The 23,715-nt window shown below is 38.2% G+C and overlaps 4 protein-coding genes across 5 annotated transcripts; 3 read left to right on the top strand and 1 right to left on the bottom strand.

Moving 5' to 3' along the window:
- Positions 1-881: 881 nt before the first annotated feature.
- Positions 882-22,515, bottom strand: RB195_021771 (uncharacterized protein; the record flags this gene model as incomplete). 2 transcript variants are annotated; one of them, XM_064208665.1, is made up of 5 exons in its annotated part: positions 882-1,045; positions 8,301-8,481; positions 8,540-8,743; positions 12,205-12,305; positions 22,314-22,515. In XM_064208665.1, the coding sequence occupies 5 exons, from the start codon at positions 22,513-22,515 to the stop codon at positions 882-884; spliced, it is 852 nt and encodes a 283-aa protein (XP_064064546.1). The 2 variants fall into 2 exon arrangements, with proteins under 2 accessions (XP_064064546.1, XP_064064547.1); XM_064208666.1 differs by lacking the exon at positions 882-1,045 and adding an exon at positions 7,058-7,264 and having other exon boundaries at positions 8,314-8,481.
- RB195_021774 (uncharacterized protein) lies at positions 951-2,882 on the top strand (the record flags this gene model as incomplete). Its single annotated transcript, XM_064208669.1, has 3 exons — positions 951-1,037; positions 2,014-2,197; positions 2,353-2,882. 3 exons carry the CDS (start codon positions 951-953, stop codon positions 2,880-2,882), a joined length of 801 nt encoding a protein of 266 aa, XP_064064550.1.
- On the top strand, positions 2,900-3,517 carry RB195_021773 (uncharacterized protein; the record flags this gene model as incomplete). The annotated part of the gene is made up of 1 exon (XM_064208668.1): positions 2,900-3,517. One exon carries the CDS (start codon positions 2,900-2,902, stop codon positions 3,515-3,517), a length of 618 nt encoding a protein of 205 aa, XP_064064549.1.
- RB195_021772 (uncharacterized protein) lies at positions 3,909-4,322 on the top strand (the record flags this gene model as incomplete). The annotated part of the gene is made up of 1 exon (XM_064208667.1): positions 3,909-4,322. One exon carries the CDS (start codon positions 3,909-3,911, stop codon positions 4,320-4,322), a length of 414 nt encoding a protein of 137 aa, XP_064064548.1.
- Positions 22,516-23,715: the final 1,200 nt, after the last annotated feature.

Raw genomic sequence — 23,715 nt, 5'->3', positions numbered from 1 at the left:
CATAAGAGATACATTAAGAGAGTTCGTTGAGGTTCAGAGGTATCGTAGGAGATCTGAGGTGTAAAATTTGTAGACAGCTCCAGCTGTTTATGGTTGGAAGTCGGGAATTACGATATGAAACTCGAAGCCTTTTGGAAGATCCAGGTTGTGTGTTGTTTGTCTTCTGCGTTCGGTCTGGGAAAAGCTTCAAAGCCTTCAATCAGTTGCATTGAAATTCGCAGGAATTCAAAACAAAATCATGTGAATCGCATAGAATGAGGGATGACTACAGATTTGATTTGAAGAGGTTGTTAGATGTCTCCGATTCGGATTACCTTTGCAGACGTGCTAAAAATGGTTAGTGTGTGATGACCATCGGTAGAAGCGATGCTAACCGTTGTTCAAAATTGTTAAATATCATTTGAAATGTTAGTTTTCCAGTGAGAACCCCGAGAAATTGGTTTCGTTATGTAGATCTCTAGGATATTGGACAAACATCAACACATCCGTGGATATCATCGTTTGGGCTGCTTTGTTGCATATCCTACATGAACAGCACGTAAGAAGTGAGACTGCTGTATACTCCTAATGCCAAGGGACTAAAAATGTGGAGCTATATAGTCGACACCACGCGCTCTCAACCGAGCTCACGCGACGCGTCCACGCGCCATAACGGACGCGCCGCGTCAGCTTGTTTGGATGTGTATCGTGGCAGCTACTTATCGCCGTGCTAGGAAAGCTAATGGACGTCAACCGAATCATTTTAAGTAGTTTTCCTCAGATCCAATATTCGAGGAAAATCACCCAACCGTAAGTCTCACCTCTTCGGTTAGAATTTCATAGGACGAGAGCCACCGTTAAGAATGGAACTATATTTGCGCTGTATATCGAGTATTTTTTTCTCATAATGTTGTCGTCGATGTTTGATTATTTCGGTTCTCCTTAGCCTTATCTTCCTGATAAGCGAAGAAATGGAATGTTCGATAGACTATATGTATGAAGAAACTGTCGATGACAATAATAGTGACGAGACCAAGCATCACTGCGGCTGTCACGAGGTAGGAAACTGAAAAAATAACAGTTATGAATTAAATGGAAGCTGTCGCAAACTGAAACCGAGCATACACGCAACTATTTTCAAGTACTATATATTGTTTATTCATTAATATCTACTATTTAATTATTTACGTCGGGGTCGAAGGTATTCAAGTGGGATAGCGTGACGTTTATTTCTCGGGGACAGCGGGCGCGTCGCGTTAATCCGGTTGAACACGTTTCGACTACACAGTTGCTTCCGTGTTACTGCTATTCAATAATGTTGAAAGAACTGGAGGAAATTTCAAGGAAAACAGATGATTTTCAGGAGTTTTAAATCGTAGAGAATGGTTGGAAGCCTAAAATTCATCGTCAATGAACGATGATTAATTACGTTCTTTGAAACATTCCAAGAATTTCCCATCCCTTTCATTACTACTCAAAAATCCAGCACTCATCAATAGGGGCCGCGTATACGAGTCTGATTGCTACCTGCACGTGGTGGACCTGCTTTAACTAAACGGAATCAGGCGTTCGAGTGTACGCATTGGGAAAGTACGAGCTATATAACCTGCACTGTTATATGGCGAAAGCTTCCCATACATTGCAAAAAGGTTCTGTCGTCCAGCACACCGCCAAAGCCCATAACCTGAAAGGTCAACTGCCTGAAGGGAGCATGGAATCTTTGGCAACAACCATTCGTTTCGTCACGCTGAACTGCCGAACACTATCGAGTGAACTCCAACAAGCCGCTCTATCTAGTCTTCTGCGATATCTCTGTGTGCCTTTTGCTGCACTGCAGGAAACACGCATGAGAGATCGGCCCGTCATCAGCATCGAAAATTACACCATATACATATATATGCTGATGAGAACAAAGTAGGTGGCTGCGCAATAGCTGTGAGGAACGATTACAAGAACCTGGTGGAGGAATTTGGCTCAACGTCGTCTAGATGCGCCTTTTTACGACTGCGGAATCGCGGAGGACGTAAACTCTAGATCGTAAGTGCTCACGCACCTACGGAAACTGCTGAGGACAACAGTAAGGACGCCTTCTATGATGAACTCAATGCGTTAATGTCTAAAATACCAAGCCAGCAGGTGGTCATTGTCGGAATCGACGCAAATGAATCCGATGTGCTAGGAAAATGGTACTATGCAGCGGAGCGCACGTCGGACAACGGTGACCGTCTGGTCGACTTGTGCGAACAGACGGGCCTCATCATCGCTTCCACGTTTAAGAGGAATCATCGACGCCATCAGCTCACGTGGCAGGGGTCAACCCTTTTAACGCCTAAAGAGCAGCGCTAGCGGAAGATGAGGACTCTTAAACTTCAGCTCGACTACGTTCTGGCGAGGTTCCTCAGTCAGATATCCGGAAATCTAGAGCTGTTTTGGACGTCGCGTTCGACTCTGACCACCGTCCAGTTCTTTTCAGCTTCAAGACACCGTTCCACAAGAGAAACCGAGGAGTTCCTCTCCAACCGAAAATCGACATGGCAGGTCTGAAAGACGATGAATGCAGAAAAAAATTCCGCCAACGTGTGTCTATTCATGTTGGAGTACGGACAAGGAAGAAGCTTAGCGATGCGGATTCCTTCACAAAGTGCATCCAGGACGCTGCAAGGGAAACGCTCCCGGTTCTATTGCCGCAGAAGAAGTTTGCCTTTGCATCTGCGGAAACAAAATCCACATACAATTCTGTATGTGTCGCGCGCAGCGCTGGTGACTTCAACCAGGAAAAACATCTTAGAAGGAAGCTGCGTCGTCAACTGCAACAAGACCGCGATAACGAGTGGAGTCAAGAGCGATGGAGTTTGAGAAGGCGTGGGAGGACAGGAGCCCGCGGAAAGCCTATGCTCTACTAAAACAGTATAGCGGCAAAATGAAAAGATGTTCCCTTGTCCTCAACACTGTCAATGGGGTAGCTGTCGGTGAAGCAACCCTTCCAATTTGGAAGGAACACTTCAAGACCTTGCTGAACCGGCTAGCACCGTCAGCCCCTGAACTCGAACACGTCCATAGACCGACATACGCGGTTAACGAGGAGCCACCGACCGTGTCGGAGGTCCTGGTCTGTATTCAAAAAATGAAGAATGGAAAATCTGGTGCAGACGAAGGGATTAGCGCAGAAATGCTAAAGTATCTTCCTCCGTCTGGGATTCGTGAGATGACAAAGATCATCCGTTCAATATGGATAGACGAAAGGATACCTGATTCGTGGAGACACGCTATCATAATTCCCCTCCACAAGAAGTTATCCGTCACGGACCCCAGGAATTATCGAGGAATCTCTTTATTATCGTGTTATTTGTGTTACAAGGTATTGGAGCGCATTATCCTGGACCGACTCATTAAACATCGCGAAGAAACAACGCGCGACGAGCAAGCTGGCTTTCGTCCTGGCCGATCTACGATTGACCAGGTGTATCATCGTCCGGAGAGTGATCGAAATCTGGCAGCGGTATTCGAAGCCAATGCAACTAGCGTTTCTGGACTTTGAAGCCGTCTTCTCAACGCGCTGAGCGCCGATGGAGTACCAGGAAAATTCGTTCGCTTGCTTGATGACATCAATCAACGAACAACTGCTGCAGTTCGAACACCAGCCGGATGTACAACACCGTTTGAGGTGGTAAATGGAGTAAGACAAGGGGCAGTGGCAGGACCTTTCCTGTTCAATTTCGCAATCGACGACATTATGCGAAGAACAGTCGACCAAGTGTCCTGCCGACATTGTCTTAGCACCATCTGGGTGCCCCTTGACTGACCTCGAGTACGCCGACGATGTTGTTATATTCGCGGAAAGCAGTACGAAACTTCAACATGTTGTCAATCTTGTATCGAAGCTGGCTGCAGCCTATGGACTACGCCTACACCCTGATAAATGCACGCAGATGTGGATCTCTTCGAGACCTCGAACGGGAATCAGGGTGGACGGACAACCGATAGAACTCGTCGATGAGTTCTGTTACCTAGGCTGTACGCTGAAGAACAATGGCAGCTACGAGAGAGATGTTCAGCAAAGATGCGCTAAGGCCACTTCTGCATTTAACTCCATAACGAAATGCCAGTGGTCGACCCCCATCACCAACGAAGTCAAGCTGCGAGTCTACGTATCCGCAATTCGCCCCATCGTGATGTACGGATCGGAGACTTGGGCAGCACCATCAACGGTTATGGAGAGGCTTGACTGCACGGAACGAAAGCTGCTTAGACGGCTACCTGGCTACTTTTGGCCTAGGGTATGTCACAATGAAGATCTTTACGCAGAAATTGATGTGGTATACCGGCGGATGACACGTGGATAGGCAGTTCAGGCGAGACGTAAGGTTTCGCAGAATATGGAAGAGCGACGAATGGATTGATTCTGTGCAAGCTTTCGCAGAAGATCGAGAAGGTTGGGCAGAGCTGTGTTCAAGGACGGCACACCTCGGGGAAGATGCGGGTAATCGCGTCAGGCGATGACATCAGCCCGCTGATTAAGTCAAGTAAGTCACTCAATAAAGGTCAATAACAATGTTGTCCGTCTGCCTGAAAATACCCCTTGAAAGATCTTCAAGTGATATACTCATATACAGAGTACGTATATGAGTACATCACTTGAAGATTAATTGCGAAAGAGAAGGTCCAATCAGTCCTAGAATTTTCCAAAAAAGAAAAGAACAAACAAGAAAAATATGGCACCTGGCTAGACGAAGATGAGCATGGAAAACTAAAAAAAAGCTGATCTCAAGGAGTTTTTTTTTCTTCAAATGTGTTATATTAATCCCGAAAATCTTGTGAATAGCTCCTTTCTGTCCAGTTTAAAGGATATATGTTCGAGATATTCACCGCACAACTGACCGTTTTGCAGGTCAATCACAGTCATCACAGCATAAGTGACAGAGGCATTTATCACCCGATTGATGGATTACTACACGAAGAATCGATCGACAATCACGTTTTCACCTTCAGCAATCCTTCTGAGCACTGATGTACGAAATGTTGCTGCTCTTTGTCTCTTACCAAAAATACAGATGAGAAAAATAAAGATAAAGAAAATGGAGCGAAAACAGAGTTGTTAACGTTTAAGAGTGTTCTTAGGCACAGCTAGATACTCCAAACTCTTGATTCTGAAAGTTTTTAGAAGGATAGCGATAAAATTGAAGTCACAAGCATTAGAGAAGCTAAAGGAAATTCTCCTCGGAGTGAGGAAACAAAAAAAAAATGGACTCGGATTAACCACTGAAACCCAAAATAAATATATTATTACATAAAAATAGGAGAATTTTCGCCTTCTATCAACTTGGAAATGTTTGAAGAATGAACAGCTTTGTCCAGTAATTCGCCTTGTTTCGATCTAAAGTTTCTACTAATCTCTAAAGGATGTTACAGTAATGAAATAATTTCCGACCTTATCGTAGCGATACGATAGCACTTCTTAAAGGCATCACCCCAGGAATCTGACGTGATATGGATTTCCGATGGTCAAAGACTGTACGGGATCGCAGATTGCAGAAACGGGTGGGGTGCCGCTCATTTCTTCTAATCGCCGTAAAAAACGTCCCGGAAGATGCGGCTTTGATCGTTCCGGGGCGCAACTTTCTACAACGAGTTCTGTTGGAGCGTGCCAGCCTTGTGCATGCACCGCATCTTCCGGGCTGTATTTTTTACGGCAATTAGGAAGAGATAGACCCTCTTCCCCAAGATCTGCGACCCCGTATAGGCATAGCTCAGCTGAAACCTCTACCACTCCAGATTCGTGAGGTGATGCATTTAAAGAGATCCAGAGCGTTGGCCGTCTGCTGTTTTCGGATACTCCGAGCGCGTGGGACAAGTGGATGCTCTCGTCGTGCAAGTCCCACTTCGCTTCTGCGGGCCGGCGCACAAGTCGCTCTCAGATGACATGACACTATGTTCAAGGATCTCTTGTAAACCACAATATCAGGTCCCACAACGAAGTTCGAGTATCTCTGAGGAGCGGAGCTGTGAAGAGGAACGCATCTCGACGGGATCGTTCGTTGCATGATTCTTTTTTTTTTTTTTGAAAAGGACTAGATTTCTGGGAAGGCCGTTGTTTGTTTTCCCACTGTTTTTTATTTGTTCATACCAGTTCACTACTAGTACTCGATGGAAATGGTAGACTTGAATGTACGAATGTTCTTTCTGTATCTGTCTTCATTTGTTTAAATTCATTATCCGCACTGGAACCGCCGTCTAGTTGTTATCTTAAGTTTGTTTGTTTCAGCAAAACTTTTATAGTATCCAGCAATTAACATATGTGAACGTGATGTACGAAATTTCCAATGCATCCTTCCAAACACGTTTTCGAAGTTGTCATGTTAGGATGTTTTTAATTTTGACTTTGGAGTATTCATATCCCTAAAACTCATCGATTGGATCCAATACCTGAGTGATACTCTATAGTTGGTGATAAAAATTTATAAAAACCAAGCATGAAATTCCAAGTCACAATCAATCAATATGCATAGTGCAGCAGTCCTGGCGGCACTTCACCCATAAAACACGGCATTCGTGCTCTTGATAAGAACTAAGAAGATGAATTGCGTATTAGTGAATACTACAAACATCCACATAACTTTGATATCCTAGAAATATTCCCAATTAAATGTTCCAAGTTTTTGTTTTGTTTGGTTTTCTGTTGTTATAAGATTTCTGTTTTTTTTTTTTTTTTTTTTTTTTTTTTTGAGCGTTTGAATATTAAAGCCTTCTCATATGATTCTGCCAACATCGGATAAGTCTTCTAGTATTTCCTTCACTCATGAGGCTAAGGAGCATCAATCATTTCATAGCCACAATACATTTTTTCTAACGTTGAAATTGAGATTCATATTCCGTAAAATCCTTGGTTTTCTTGATTTATGGAGAAAAAAGCGCTTCTATCCGAGAATACTCCCAAACTAAGCTCGCATTTGATTTCCAATTGCAAGAAATCAATATATATATATATATATATATATATATATATATATATATATATATATATATATATATATATATATATATATATATATATATATATATATATATATATATATATATACTATACCAGTAGTCCCCTCGTTAAGGCGAGTGCAATATTAAAATGGTGTTGACAACTTGGATCAGAATCCACAGCATGAATGAGCTGTTGAAGATTGACGTAAACAATGAGATAGTAAACAAGCAAAATATAAGCGTAGAAATCGTCACGGTATGTATTGAGGTTACGATATGATTTCTGCTCCTCAGCTTTGGGAGTGAAGAATTGCTGAAAGACTGATCCGAAACGTTTCATTTCAACTAGATTTGATCCCAGCACTGATTCAATAGTCGAATGATGCTTCTAATAGAGTCTGTTATATAGAGGAATCATTAAATTTCAAATTCCCAAAAAGAAATAGAGTTTTGCACATTGGACCCATAAAGGATTGTATCACCAGAGACTAGACAGGGACAACAGGTCTGGCGACGATTTTCATGCACATGTCGTCAGTGTACCATTTACTTGTGGTATTCGTTTATTTGCCATTCATTTCTCGGATTCTAATCCTGATTCTTCTCTATCAGCGATGACAATGCTGCTTAAGAATGTGACCTGATTTGTTGTAGTTTGAAACTTCGCAAAAATAGAAAACCAAACAAGAGACATACAAGGATTAGCTAAAAACATTTTGATGATATTTAAATTAGTATCTTTCACAATTCTTCCTAATCAACCATTTGGTTCTCGCATTTTTATCAGGACTATCCAATCCACACATTATGTGTTCTCGTTTAACGGCGCCAAGATTCCCGCCCCATGTATATCGATTGGTTCCAACGGGAAATTTTATGCTAAGTCTGCCTTCAAGTTCTCGACGTCACCCTTGGAGTATCACTCAGGTAGTGATTCGAATCGATGATTTTTGAGGATATAAGTACTCCAATGTCCAAAATTCGAAAAATCCCTTCGCGATAGCCTCGAAGATGTGCTTTCGAGTGGAAAATCATGCACCTCGGGCCTTTATCTTCACAATTATGTATCTACTGGATTGACCAGAAAATGATTATGTATATTATTACTTGAACAAAAAGAATTTTACAAGAAACAACGACTAAACAATATATTCCGCATTTTGTCGGATGACCTTTTGCAGTTTTTCAGGCAACTTCGTAGTCTAGTTTTCAAAAAGGAACTCATTAATTATATCCATTTTCCTCTACGTACATGCCTTCTTGTGCTTGGAAGAGAAAAAAAGCAAATAACCATCCTTTTAGCTTCTCTTACCATAGAAATATCGAACATGAAATAGAAAAATTCTCACCTCCAGCAGAAACCGAGTTAGTTGGATGTATCCGACGATGGTAGTCGTCTTCTGGCTCTTCCGTTGGTTGTGCTCGAATATTTTGTAGATTTGAGAGAATATTATTAGAGAGTTCTCCACCCCTGATAATTTTCCACAAACAAACTAGCAACAGTAGGCAAAGGCAAAATGTCCATAGAGACTGAAATGTTTTTTTTATATCGAGATATATGGAATTATGACAGAAAAAAGGAGCATACATTGAAAAACAAGTATGGCTTGAGTAATCCAGCCCGATGTTTCGAAAGTCCTAGGAATAGAAAAAAGACTGTGAGGAAGTCGATAATGAGCAAGACGATCTCGATTGTTCCGCTAAGTCCTAAGCGTGGAATGCCAAAGAAGTAGAGGACTGCATTGGCAATAATGGCCAACAACGAGCATGTTGCCACTATCCGGCAACCCATCTGAAAGAAATCCGTTGAAAAATATTGAGATTGCATTACCTGTCAGGTGAGCTAAGATTGTATCCCATTAATATATTTCTACAATTCTGTTCTCTGTCACATTATCCATGAAATTCAAGTCATTTTTGAGTTGATTAAATTAGCTTGTGTTTTGCTGTCGAATGTTACAAAAAAATAGTAAGTAACAAAAAAATGATACTATGAACTGTTTTGTTAGCGGAAATTCCTTCATCTTACTTTCCGTTCATGATCTTCGTGTACTTCTCCACGAGTTTTCTTCACATTACTGTCAAAGGGTCACAGCTTGTCTTCGCGATGCTCCACGGCTAGCCATTATTCAAACTGATCATTATTTGCACACCTCGTTGAGGCACCTAGTTTCGAACAACTGCTTCGAGCTCCGCCACTTACCATAAAAATATCCATGTGATAGCTCTAACGCTCGTATCATCGCAAACATTCTCTTTACGTCCACATTCCTTCCTGCATGGAGGGAAGAGGATAAAGTGCACGGCGTGGTTCAATCCGCATCGGATGCGCCAACGCGTTTACTTCGACTCACGAGTCATTTAAAGGCATCAGCCCACGAATCTGGAGTGGTACGGATTTCCGGTGGAGTATTCGTATACGGGGACAGTAGATTATGGGGAGAAGGGTGAAGGGCGTTCATCTCTTCCTAATTGCCGTAGAAAACGGCCCGGAATATACGGGTTTACGGCTTCGAGCGTTCCGGCGCATTATTTTCCACAAGGAGTTTGATTGGAGCGCGCCAGCCTTGTGCGGCGCCGTAACTTCCGTTCCGTTTTTTACGGCAATTAGGAAGAAATGGACGGAATCACCCTCTTCTCTATAATCTACTATCCCGTATACGAATACTCCACCTGAAATCTGCACCACCTGAGATTCGTAGGGTGATGCCTTTAAGGATTACCAACGCGTGTCCAGTCTATACAATGACTCACGGGGTTAGCCAATGTATCAGGTCAATGTTTTATCCTCCTAGATATGTCCGACACCAACTTATTCACTCCGGAAGAATGAAAGTTTGGTTCGCTCTACGGCGTTTTCGAATCATTGACAGTATCGTCACAGCGGAACCTCTTACCAGCTGCGTCGTACCCGTGCTGTTTTCCAAAAAAGAAAACGAAAACAAGAAGAAAAAAATATCTGCAAGACGTCGTGCCATGGTCAGAGACGAAATTGTAGCGCAGAAAATTTGTAGGGAGTTGACGCAGAATTTAAGCGAACAGCCGAAACTTAATTTGAGGGGATGTTTACATTTCCTATTGTGCTTACATTTTTGACGTTTTGAAGGTAGGACGATTGATGAATACAGGAGATATACACATGAAAGCGTTTTTTTCAAGTGCACTGCAATCCTGGTAATTCATATCCTGAGTGACTGATCTAATCCCTTGTACTTCTCTGAGAAATGAATGGCATACAAAGAATTGTATTTCTTTGTTGTTATGGACTTTTTTTTTATAAATAAATATAGTTGTAGTCATATTTAGTTTATAAATATAGTTTAAATAACGGACAATGTTTAATAGCTTTTTTGAAGCGAAACTATTAAACATCCCTTAATTTCCCAACTGTTATTTTCTTACTGTAAATTTTACGCATTTCGAGTAGGGTAGATTTATGTTGCGCTATGATTTTTATAACATAAATTACCTCACGAAATAAATTGGGCATAACAAGAAGTAGAAGAAGGAACTAGCGTAGTTGTTGTTTGTTTTTCTAGATTAACTTTGCACTTGGTTCATAGGGACCAAGAAGGAGACCTTCTTTAATTTTAGCAAGTAAGGCAGGGTAGGCAATAGAGGAAACAAATAAATAATAAAATGAATAAACTCTGCTATCAACCTCGTAAAGGGCTTATTTAAAATAAGGACGCAGGCTTAATCTAGAAGAAAGAAATATGTGCGTAAATATATTATCATTTTTAGCTTGCTAGAAAGTTCGTGCATGTTAATTTGTTCTCTTTAAATTGAAACAATTTTATAGGATATGTTTGGTTTGCTTTAGGAGGATTTGAAGTACAAAAACTTTTTTTTTCTTAAGAAATCCATGCATACTCAAAAGATCTACACGCAGGAAGAGTTTTCTCTTAGAATCAAAGGAAAAAACATACTTTATAAAGTTATGCATTTATATAGCGATACAATCTTAAGCTATCAAAAAAAAAATTCATTGCATATTCATACAATGCCTACCTTACTTGCTATACATTTTATTATTTGGAGTTATTCAGTGATCCTAGGAATGTCTTTGCCACAATGTTGCGATATTCAATCGCCCACATATTTATTGATTAGGAGATCTTACACAAATTAGTCTGACATCAAGCATTTAAATGATGGATTACTGCTGATATAGAGTGTTTTTGTTAGTAAGCAAAAAAAATGGCATACATTCCTTGGAACAATTGTTAAACTCGACGGCAGAAAGAATTGTTCGGATGTCTTTCATATTCTAAGAGGAATCCATTAGAGCATTCATCTTCTTTGAGCTTTCTTAGCCATTTGAATTGCTGACTGACCAATTTATTAGCATTTCAATATGACATATGTATGAAGAAGCGAATCAGTCCATAAAATATAAAAATATGATGATGGAAGTACATTATAGAGAGCAAAGAAAGAAAAGTAGGGAAAGTAGGAGGAGAGATATTGATGATGAAAAGGCGAAAAGGTGAAAAGACGGCGGAAGCAACAAAAAATTAAAAAGAGTTAATTTTCTATTACTTTCATGAACAAATTTCCAGAATGAAGAAGATGGATATTTCCATGGGTCCATTGTTCGCGAACCTCGGATTTCAGCCACAAAATTGGAATTGGAAATACTTTCCTTTTGTTAACAACAACTTCCTGAACCTTTTCTATTTGATAAGTACTTTCTCTATCTTGCGTCGTTTGGGAAGTTGGTATTCTCCGAGAGTTTTTTTTTTGTTCGAAATACCTGTCTCAGTGGCTGAGAATAAAGAAAAAATGAAAAACATTTAAAAATCCTTACAAAAACTGATTGCAGCCTCCCTGATTCCTTCAAATTTTAAAATTCTCGAAGGTAGATAGGTTATTTTCATATCGTATAGAAATTAGTGGTGGTTTATGAAAAGTCCACGATTCTCGTGTTAACATCTGCTTTATTTTGATAGTTTGTAGATTTTGAAGTAGAAATCTGTCAGAAAAATCAAGTAGAATATAATTCTAATCATTTAACCATTTTGATGCCTCCTGAAATTCAGTTTTTTAAGATTTGTTAGGATTTGGTGTTATGTATTTGGCACACAATTCTTCCTTCATTTCATGTTTTCAGTGCAGCTTCGAATAAGTGAAATGACTTCCGCATTTTTGAGGCGACAAAAATGTCTTTTGTTTTGCCCATTTTTTTTTCAAATTCTCAACATAACGTGCATTAAAGTGTATGCGGGTCCGAATCAAATGCTTCCACTATACCTGTATTTTGACTTTTCCACAACAGCACGTGTTCGGTGGCATGGGATCATCGGCAAAATCGTAGTTGACCACCGTTTCATGTTTCGCTTTTGGTGTAGCATCTAAAATATTCTATAAAATTTATTAGAAATATGTGTAGGGAGCAGAAAATCTTTTTTTTTTAAATTTTTGTCGCCAATTACATAGTTCCACATACCTATTCTTCTTACTCTATTTCCCTGCGAGTTTCTTGAGTCTAATATGGTAGTTTCAAGATTTTCCAAAATTAACATTTGATTTCTGTTCTGCTACATACTGCAAGTCAAGCATAGAATTATTCACGGTGATATGACGTAGCAAACTGACACTGAAACTTTCCGTGCAATGCGATCTCACTCAATTTTCCTCGAAAATAAAAACGTTGCAGTGAGTTCTGATTGAGTTGCAAGTTCAAATAGATGAACATGCACTCGATGTGATTGATGGGCTAGGAAATAGGATCCCATGACGGAGGTTTTGTGAATATTATAATTTTTAAGGGTTATTTTTAAATTAGACTAGTAATAATGATTCAAATATTTATTTGTGTTCAGAAGTTGAATAAGAACAAAATGGCAGGAAGTAATTTATATAGTATAAGCGTTAGATAGATTTTTTTTCAATGGAATAGAAGAGTTTAAACCATCATATTCCTTTAGTTGTTCTAATCTCGGATACTAGGTGGATTGTGGATACATTACATAATTCTTTATTATGAAATTTGATGAGTCACTTGAGCAAAAAAAGTGCCTAGTTGGAAAAGAAAACTAACAAGAAAGGACAAATTTGTAGATTCGAGAATTCTAATTTTTTTCTCCACGAAAACCGTTGAAATGGTCGAATAGTTTTTTTTTTCCCCTGAAATGTACATTTACGATGATTTTCACAATTATTAAACAGACTTCACTAATAATTTTCCCTGCTTTGGGAAGAAAGTTGAATCGATAAGAATTATGACGTATAGGTATGCAAAAGTAATAGTTGAAGAGCGTTATGAGTTCAAACTACTTTCTTCGATGGCGCTCTGATTCTGTGATTCGATTTGACTCTCTTGTTCCTCCCTAATGGGAGCATTCCTCCTCACATCGAGGTAGTTACGAGCTATAAACACAGTACGAGTAGCAGCTTTTTTTTCATGGAAAAATCGTCCTAAGACCAACATCTTGATGTAATTTTTTTTGCAGACATCTCTTTGTTTCTCAATTATTCTGGTAGGATTACTTGCACTTTCCTGATGTAGAAGGAACTTTGTAGAGATCTGGTTCACTAGCTGCCGATGGTTCTGGAGTCATATAGGATAAAGCTGAAGGAGAAACGGTTATTCCGGATGTTGATGAGATAAGCACCTGAGCGACGGGTTCATTTGCTGCGGAAATCTCGTGAATATTCGAATTTTTGCGTGATACCGCTACGAGAGATGTAGATCTAGATGTACGCAAAGTAAGATGCAGAATTATAATCGTAAATAGGAAAATGTTGAGGCAAAAAACAAAGAATTAATTAAGAAGTAATGTACAAAATTAGCCATCTTTTCCTAAAAATTACCTGCTCGAAATGTTTATGGTTACATCAAATCTAAGTAATACTATGTAACACCAACATTTTCCTCGGCATTTGAAAAGTCATCACGAGATGACTTGTACTATTCTCAGCATCTGTCCTTTTGGAAGTTGTGAGAAATTCAAATGTAGTTTGCTTGTTCCTCTTTTTCTGATTACTTAACCTCAGAAAAATGCATATGACCCGTCCAAAGTGTGAAACCAAGTCATCTGAGTAGCTCGGCAGAAATATCATTCGTTCTCAGAACCAAAAACATCACGAATTTCATTTGCTTTGCATGCTGGAGCTTCATCATGTAAGAACAAGTAGCTGTTGATAGTCATTGGCAAAATGATGAGGGCAGCCTTTGAGGAATGAACGAGGGCTCGAAAATTCTCAAGAAAATTTTGAAGAATTCTTGAAAGTTAGTTGAGGATTTCTTTTCCGTTGACTGCCGCAACAAACTCCGTCATTCGATAATCAGCGTTCTTAGAACAAAAACAAACGTGAAAGAAATATAGGAAAGCTCTTAATAGTCGAATATCCAAAAAGAGATTAAGTGCATGTTTCGCATTTGGTTGATGACCAAAAGTTAGTAGGTCTTCACAACGATTTGTCGTTATCGTATCGCTGTTTAAGACATCAATCAATCTCTAAATTATGGAGCGGATTCTGACCAAACGTATTCATGCCAAACATGTGTTCTCGTTTAACACCCCAGCCTGCTGCACTATGTGTGATTTGTTGTAACAGAGAATTTTTCTCTCAGTTTATGTCAAAATTTTGTGCACCACCCATAGAACGTTACTCAGATACGCTGTCCAAGTGTTACTTACTTGGGAATATTTAGAATATGGATACTGTAGGGCGGATGTAGTGTAGCGGTTAGATTCCGGTTCCGCTTCCTCCACGATCGATCGGAGGTTCGAATCCACCGTAGTGCTCACCAAGCCTTTCATCCCTCCGGTGTCGATAAATTGGTACCAGCCTTGTCTGGGAGGATAAAAGCACTGATTTGACACATCGGCCAGCCCCCGCAACTCATTGTATAGGCCAGTTACATGTTGTTGAACCTCAAATGGTTCTCAATTGAAGTGAAGGTGGGGGGGGGGGGGGGGGGCATCCGAAGCGGATTGATTAACGCCAGACACTTTATCCCTTATCCTTTATGAATACTGTGGATTTGAAAACTAGAATCATCGCAGCACGATGACTTCGAAGGTGTGTTTTCGGGAATGGAGTTTAACAGCACAGATATTAGTGTTTACAACTAATCAATCTACTTTCATGGCAAAAATTTAATTCTGTTCATTCTTGAGTAAATAGAAAGAATTTCCTGAAAAACAAAAATTTTCTGACATATCTTTCGTTTTATTCAATGATTGATCGTTCGCACTTTTTAAGTAATCTTAAGGTGCTTTAAAAAAATGCTCAATTGCAATTGCAACATCTTTCCAGCATTCCCCTTCACCAGTAACGTTGCTGAGCATGGTTGGCAAAGTCTGACATCATGCGCCAGTAGAACTCTACAATTCCAAGTGGAATAATTATAGCAACAAATCGTATTCTTAATTTTATGACTATATCAAATTTGTATTCAAACAAGCACTTTTTTGAGACTGCACTTTTCTAAGAGGTCTCATCTGCAAGTGAAAGAAAGAGAAAAAACGAGCGGATGTACGAAGCAGCTGCACACACTAATTATAGATATTCGTTCTTCCAATAATATTTGTATGAACTGAACTAAATCTTCCAGTGATCAAACTTCTCCACTACATGGGTGCAAAAATAGCCACATCTTTCTAAATAAATAAATATAGATCACTATAGAAAAATTACTACAGCTCTTTCGGTAGCACTTTCGATTTTTTTACAATTTCATTTTAGATTTAAACGACCAGAAAAGGATTGTAATTGAAGGTATTTAAAGTTTGTGCGATCCACAAAACAGTAACTGAGTCGCGGATAATGTCGAATTTTCGAACGAGAAACAAGTAAAGTTATGTAACTGCACCATAGAAATATCATATTAAGACTAGAATTTCTGTCGTTGAAAAATTCTATAGAATGAAAATTGCTAATAAAAAACAGCAGTCAAAATATCGAACGTGATAGCGTTCGATGGATGAATTTGATAGTATTTTGGATTCTTCTAATATCTTACATTAGTATTCGTATTTTCAATTCCACAGTATCTGTTCCCTAAATATTCTCACGAAATCACAGATTCCAATCAATATTTTTGATGGCGAAAGCGGTGGAACCAATGAACTAATGCAGCCTAGAATTTCCCGTTATAATCTACCCATATACACAGTGCACAGGTGGTGGCTGTGTTCATAGAATAGAATCACCATGATGAGTGATGCATGGTTTTGGATCGATATCCTTGACAAGGATCCGGAAGAAGGATATATGGCACATAACTGCTTGTGCAATACGATATGATAGTAAAATCGTAGCAGGATCTACTATTTCGTCTCCAGCAAACTATAAACTATGAATATAATATCACATCCAGTATTACATATTATCTAATGTTATCCAGCATAATATCGAAAATTTTTAAACCTTTGAACATTAAAAGCTTTTCTATGTGGTTTTTTTTTTCGCTTATTCCCTAGGAAAGCAGATTTTCTATGAATAAGGTGTTTTGCTACAGTCATTATAAAAACGATTTCCAACTAAGTTTCAAAAAGTGTACAGAATATTTTTGTTGGTGTTTGTGGTTATGGAAACAGGGGAATTTTGCTGACCTCACAAGATGGTATGGTTTTATACTTTGTCTAAGTCATATGATATTTTGCCTCTATGAGGTTAGCTAGAGATGAAAAATATCGACATTAAATCAGAAATTCGCGATCCAATTTTAAAAAACGGTCGAAATAATATTGCGAATGAACAAGTACCGAGGAGTAGTTTTTTTTTTAATTGGCTTTTTTTTAGGAGGTAATACAGTGACTGATGTGTGATTTGTATGTTGCTTGTTGACAAAAGCAGTTATCAATTGGTTTTGGTACGAAGTTGTAACGATGGACTATATCGAAACAATGCACATATACGTTTCACTTTTCTCAGAGTTCAGTTCAGACTTCTGTTCTCTATTTCACAAAAAATTAGACTATTCAAAAATACCCCTAAAATCTGCACAAACTTAAACCTGACGAGCATACCATTCGTCTCAAGATACTTTTTTTTAAAATCCAAACCAACGCGAGAGAATTTTTTGAGTGACATGCACAAAATTTGGATAAAAATAGGAATCTGAAACTTTGTGAAGAGCAGATTCCGGCGAAACATGCAAAGTGGGAATAAAACAAGAGTCTTTTTGTAACAGCTATTGCACTTCCCGGTCGTATCCATGCATAGAACAGCTATGAAAGACAAAATGATTGAGGAACACTGGATAAAGCTGTTTCTGGATGCACCGATCGTCAAAACATGAGGAAAAACAAGTGAAGTGGAAACAAATCTCAAGCCGAACAAAACACTACGGTTGCTTAAGATGTGAAATAAATCACCGAAGACAACCTTGTAGGTAGTTATTTTTGTAATTAGATGTGCGGAATTATTACCTGACAAATGTTCACAAGGATCCACGAAAAACAACGCCGGTGTATTCTCGAGTGGTTCTTCATAAACAATTGTTGGTATTACTGCCAGCTGTACACGCATCACTTTTGTTTTCTATTATGAATGCGAAGAGATTGCACAAATCTCTGGAGTAACGTCAAAAATTGCCGAAAATAATGGTTGCCTTCGAAAAAAATTGTGACTAATTTGGGTAGATTAACTTTACAGAGCAATAGTTTCACATTATAATGTGCCAGTAATAATAAGTGACCGTTTAAAGATCAGAAGACAAAATAAATAAAGTAAATGCGAATATGTGTAGAAATTGATAAAATTAAAAAAAAAAACACAGAAGCTCAGATAAGTGATTGCACAAATGATTCTAGTAGCAAATTTCACAATTCTAAGGGGAATGATTGAAAACTTCCACCGATTTCCGAGATTTCTTTTCTTCTGCGCTTACAACAACAGAGTACAGAACAAATTTAAAAAAAAAAAACCTAAACGATCAGTTAAAAACTACTCGAATGCACTAAAATTGTGCCGTTTTTTTTAAAATAATACTCAGTAATCAGCCGTCCTCCTTGCGGAATCTGATCAGGAATATCCATCCCCTATATGTTCTCGTTCAACGGTGACACTCATGCAATACAATGTATATTGATTGATTGTAAGGTGAAATTTTATTCTCAGTTAAAATCGGCGATTTCGTTACCATTCCTAGTAAATCACTCAAGCATTGTATTGAAGTGCTTTTGTTGTGGAAATATTAGAATATGAACACTGTAGGCTTGAAAGTTCAAAAAATTCCCAACACGATAATTTTAAAAATGTTTCAAAGGAACATTAAACTTCTCATATCTCGGAATTCAACATTACCTACTCGATAAATTTAAAGCTATTGTATTTGTAGAAAATTTTCGTTTTTTCAGAAGTCTATTGACTAATTCGGTCTTACGATTCTTTTTTAAAGACGCACTTTTTTTTACAATTTATATGTTTAAAGCAAACGAGTTTTAGCTTAACAATAATTGCTGATGCACCAAAGAAGAATAATGACTAGTTTGAGGGGGAAAAAAAAACCTTGTGCACGAGTTCATGCTGTTTCTTGTTGCTTACGAGTTTTTTTTTTGTATGTACAATTACATTAAAGTAATGTATCCTTTTTCCTATACACAATTACATTTATATCTTTAGAAGAAGTTGAATGCTTCATATTCCGAGTTTTCAGGATTCCATGTTGCTCCACAGATTTAATGCGGAACGCTAGAATCCGTCTTTGGATATGTGGCAACGATCGTGGTTATAGTTTTACGTTTGTTGCAGCTATTAAGTTGCCACATAATTATCCGCAATTTTTAAAGCAATATTTATTGTGGAGGACATAGAAATCCAACAAAAACATACTTATACGATTATTTTGGAGCGTAATCACCATCAACTTCAACTACTGTTTTCCATTTGTTTGGCAGACAGTCAATTCGCGTGCAAAGAACTCGTATAAAAATACAACTATTGAAAAATATATGAAAATATAACACTATAACACAGAACTATTCTATGGATTGCGTTAGTTATTAGTCGTATCATAAAAGGCATCCTTGAAAAAATCAACCAATTGAAAGAAACTGGATAGAAACAGTTGTCGTTTTCCTTGCACACTCATTGTGGCGGATTTCATAGCAGATTTTAAAAAGCAAAACGAATTTATCACCTCAAAAGGAATTTGTACATTGGAAATTGTTATTTCTAAACAGAATCTTTTGTAAAATCAAATCTTAGTGCAGTTTTTGTTTACATAGCTGGCGCTTTCTCATCACTTATTTATTGTAATCTGTTTCCAGTAGAGTTCTGACTTCTTCGAGAGAGCTTGCATCGTCTACATAGAACAATGAAAACAGAAAAAAATAGTCGTCTGCGTAGAACAATGAAAACAGAAAAAAAAACAAATGTGAACAATAGAGTTTGATATAATTGAACAGATTTTTTGCACTTATAAAGATACAGAAGTAGGGTCTGATTGGAATCGTTGATAAAGCACAAACAAGTCTTCTTTTCAGTAAAGAAGGATTTATATGTAAAACAATAACAAGGAAAAAAATTGCGATCGGAAGAATAATGTGGAGGAAATCGGTCCGAGTTGACGATGAAAAGTTTTTTTTTAAAGTTTATACTACCTTAAATCGGTCGCTATTTCTATTTTAATCACCACTATCCATAAATTTAGGTCGTTTTCAACGTCTGCATACGAAGTTGCTTCAAATATGATAACAAGGATAAATATGTATGCTGCAAATAGGTTGTATCCTATAAAAAAAAGAGATACTTTCAGGGAATCACCATTCAAAGACACTAGAGTGTTATAAAAATCCAAAATCATGCTAAGTTCGAAAAATCTAGAAGGATAGAGGATAAAATGTATGGCCTCAATCTTGGAATGCGCCCCCACGTTCATTTCAATTCAGAATCGTTTGAGGTTTACGAACTAGTAACTGGCCTAAGCGATGACTCGCGGAGGGTAGGCTAAATATCAAATCAGTGTTTTTATTCACCCAGAAAAGTCTGGTACCAATTTGTCGACCACCGCGGAGGGATGAAAGGGTTGGTTGGCACTTGGGCGATTTCAAACATTCGCGCGGGCAACGGAACCTCTTGCCGCATGCACCGGCTCTCAAAAACGTCATTATAAAACAAGTGACAAATTAGGGTCTCAAAAAGTGTTGGATTATAATTCTGCTGAACAAAGAGGATAAGAGATAAAATAATAGATAAATATCTTATAAAAGAATAGGATAGAATCCTCCATCAAATAAGGCAGAGCACAGGTGAGTTGGCGAATTTTCCCAAGCGTCTTGAAATTCTACCACATGTATTTGGATATGCGGTCAACATTTAGTGAAATACTAAATGAGAGTCAATTTTTCCAAGTTTTCGTTCCAAATCTTCATTTTCACCGAGAAAACGATTTCTTTCTGCTGTTTTTGTCAAAAAAATCTTTTTCTCGAACCTCTACAGTTCCGCAGAATGATAAACGCTATTATAAGAAAGATTTATTTACTATCGATTCGAATAGCTGCTTTGGAAAATTTCAGGGCTCTTAAAAGAATGTCGCTGGAGAACATTAATAGAAAATTGTGTCAAACTTTGCTGACCAGCTTGAAAAACGTTGTCGGGAATTAAAAATGCAAAAAAGGATGAAAACAGATAATAAGCAAATATATTTTTCGAACACTGAATTATGATATTACTCGAGAGATCATCGGAGAAGACGGAGAGTATATTATTTAGTAGTGTTCGTTTATCTTGAAGGTCTTCTTATCTGCACAAGAATAAGCACAATTATTTTTTGATCAATCTAATCAATACATCAAGTAGTTAACGCTAAGGGGTGAGGTGATGAATGCTCGTATAAAAACATAGAGTACTTATATCCTTAATAATCATCGATTGGAACCAATATCTGAGTGATTTTCTAGAGGTGGTGTTGAAAATTTAGAAACTAACAAAGAATAAAATTTTCCGTTGCAATCAATCAACATACATAGTGCAGCAATGTTGGAGGCACTTAAAGGCATCACCCCACGAATCTGAGGTGGTACAGATTTTAGGTGGAGTACTCTTATACGGAATAGTAGATTATGGGGAAGAGGATGATTCCGTCCGTTTCTTCCTAATTGCCGTAAAAAACGGTCTGGAAGATGCGGCGTGTGCAGAAGGCTGGCACGCTCCAATCAAACTCCTTGTGGAAAATAATGCGCCGGAACGCTCGAAGCCGTATCTTCCGGGCCGTTTTCTACGGCAATTAGGAAGAAATGAACGGAATCACCCTCCTCCCCATAATCTACGATCCCGTATAAGAATACTCCACCTGAAATCCGCACCACCTCAGATTCGTGATATGCTTCCTTTAACACATAAAAGAAGGCATCTGTACTTTTGATAAAAAACTTACAGGATGGATTGTGGATTAATGAATGCCATAGATAGAGTAGTAAAATTATAATTATATGAACAAAATTTATAAACTAAATTTAGAAAGTTACTGAGCATAATTCTGCCATAACAATTTAATAAGCATGGTGAACTAAGGCTGTCACAGTTGATAGGAAAAGATCAAGATTAAAATCCGAGAAATTGGTGGCAAATAAATGATTACCACAGATAATGGCCCAATGACAAAGATGAACATGATCGTCGCAGAACCTGCTATGTCTTTATACGTCCAATGGTATAAAAGCCAACTGTCTTTTGGGGCATTTGAATAATAAGAGCTTTTCTTGGTGATAGATTCTGCCAGCAACATTATTCAATTGTTGAATCATTATCAGAATCAAGTCCGGTTGAAGTCAAACGTTTCGGATCAGTCTTTCATCCTTCACTTTTTCACTCATGAAGCCGGAGAGCACCAGGTCATTTCATAGCCATAGTGCTTTTCTTACAAATTTGAGATTGAGCGTCATAGCCCATAAACTTTGTGGTTTCTTTATATCTACCAAAAAACGTCCCTATCCTAACATACTACACGGATTTTTCTGCACTTGCTTTTTCGAATTGATCATTACAGCGCAATGGACCAGAAAGTGAGCGCTTAAATCTCAAACATGAGATTCTCATTGATTCTCTCACACTCCTTCATGAAACAGCTGTTTTCTGACTAAACCAACATTTGGGAGGACGTGTAAAACACATGTTCCGATACGAGATTTACAGCTACATCGAACATAATTTCTTTTTGCAAAAGATTCCAAATTTTGTAGGAAGGTAATGAGTGACACCTAAAAACTTGCCAGAAAAACCTAGCAGAATGTTCGGGCAAAAATCAATCTTTATATATGCAGAAAAAATCACTATTTATGCTTTAACACACATCGGAACGTAAGAACTCCGAGGTTAATTCAATTTAGAGTAAAATCCTCAAGTTTCAAATAAAACTACTCGCTTTCGAAAAAAAGTGAAATTAATTGTTAAATGGAACTCACTCAAAGATGTTGATGTTCTCGGTGAGGGATTAAAACGTGACAGGTGCGTAGTGGATGGATTGCAATTCGATAACTCTATCGAATTTGATGTCGATGGTAGATCTACACGAATATTCGGTGTGAATGATCGACGCGAAGATAGTTGATTACGGTAAGGAAATCGTAAATTCTCGTTTCGAATACCCTTAGTGCTTCCATTCATCCTCCTCTTAGATTACGGCCCACATGACGGCAATCCGACGACGGTGGGGTAGGACGGATGGACGAGCAGGCAGAGGAGGAAAATGGGGTGGGGGTGGTACCGAGACGATTAGCAAGAACTCTCGACTGATACCAGTTGATCAGAGTGGATCTAATCGCATACGTTATGATGATGCAAATAATAATTTGATTCAAGTGGTGACCTGGTCGGTGCCAAACCGATTGGCTGAGAACACTAATTGTCTTACACTCTCGCTGACGTTTTTCCATGCCACCCAATCCGTCCGAAGCACATATTTTCGTATTATTACCCTCAGTGCTTAGCACATTATTTTTAGGCATCTCTGCTCATTTTTATTATCATATTAACACAAACAATTGTTGATGTGATGCTACTAAACACCTCTATTTCACACCTTTTACTGAGTGGCTCATCTTAACCCGCTGTGAATTTCTATTAAGCTCACCTTAGAACAGTTCATTAACCTTTGCTGAAGACGTTTTTTTTCTGTGCAAAGTTGATACATCGATATTGAGATGGAAAAGTGTGGTATGTATTATTATAAGTTGCTTTTCATTTAATTAATTTTTCTTATTTTTGTTGTTTATTTTTATTTTTGCTTGGGGAAAAATTACTGGAATGGGAACAATTCGGCACATATTTGCTGCGTGAGGCAAGCATAAGTACGCATTCTACGGAAGTATGTGTGGAGTATTGTTGATTTTTTTTGAATCACATTTATGGTCAAAATTAAAATCTGTCATCTGAAAAGGAAATCATGAAATAAAAATGTAAAGTAGTGAAAAAAAATGAAGGATTTTGCTGCAATAATACAAAGTAAATCATGGAATAAATAATTAAGAACTCACTATAACCCGTATGGTGTTATTTATTGCATCTATATAGATTTCAATTACATTCAAAACTAGATCCAGGATTTCTGATGGTGAAACCTAGATCTGTTGGAAGTGAATAATGGAAAGAGGACCTTTTTTCAAGAAGTCCATTTCAGAACGTATGTACGACCGTAGATATTCTTTAAACAATAGAATGAAAGCGAATGACGTGCTGTTAAAAAAGGAAAAAAAATGTCGAGAATCTTTCTGCAATGAATAAGAGGACATCATGCATATGTAGATTCAACGAAAACATGTGGAATCACTTCATTCTGCTTCTTTTTTTGTTTCTCCACAGACCTTG

Source organism: Necator americanus, chromosome X, assembly GCF_031761385.1.
Source record: "Necator americanus strain Aroian chromosome X, whole genome shotgun sequence".
Lineage (NCBI taxonomy): Eukaryota > Metazoa > Nematoda > Chromadorea > Rhabditida > Ancylostomatidae > Necator > Necator americanus.
The sequence above is the reverse complement of the archived record's forward strand: the minus strand, read 5'-3'. Positions and strand labels throughout refer to the sequence as shown.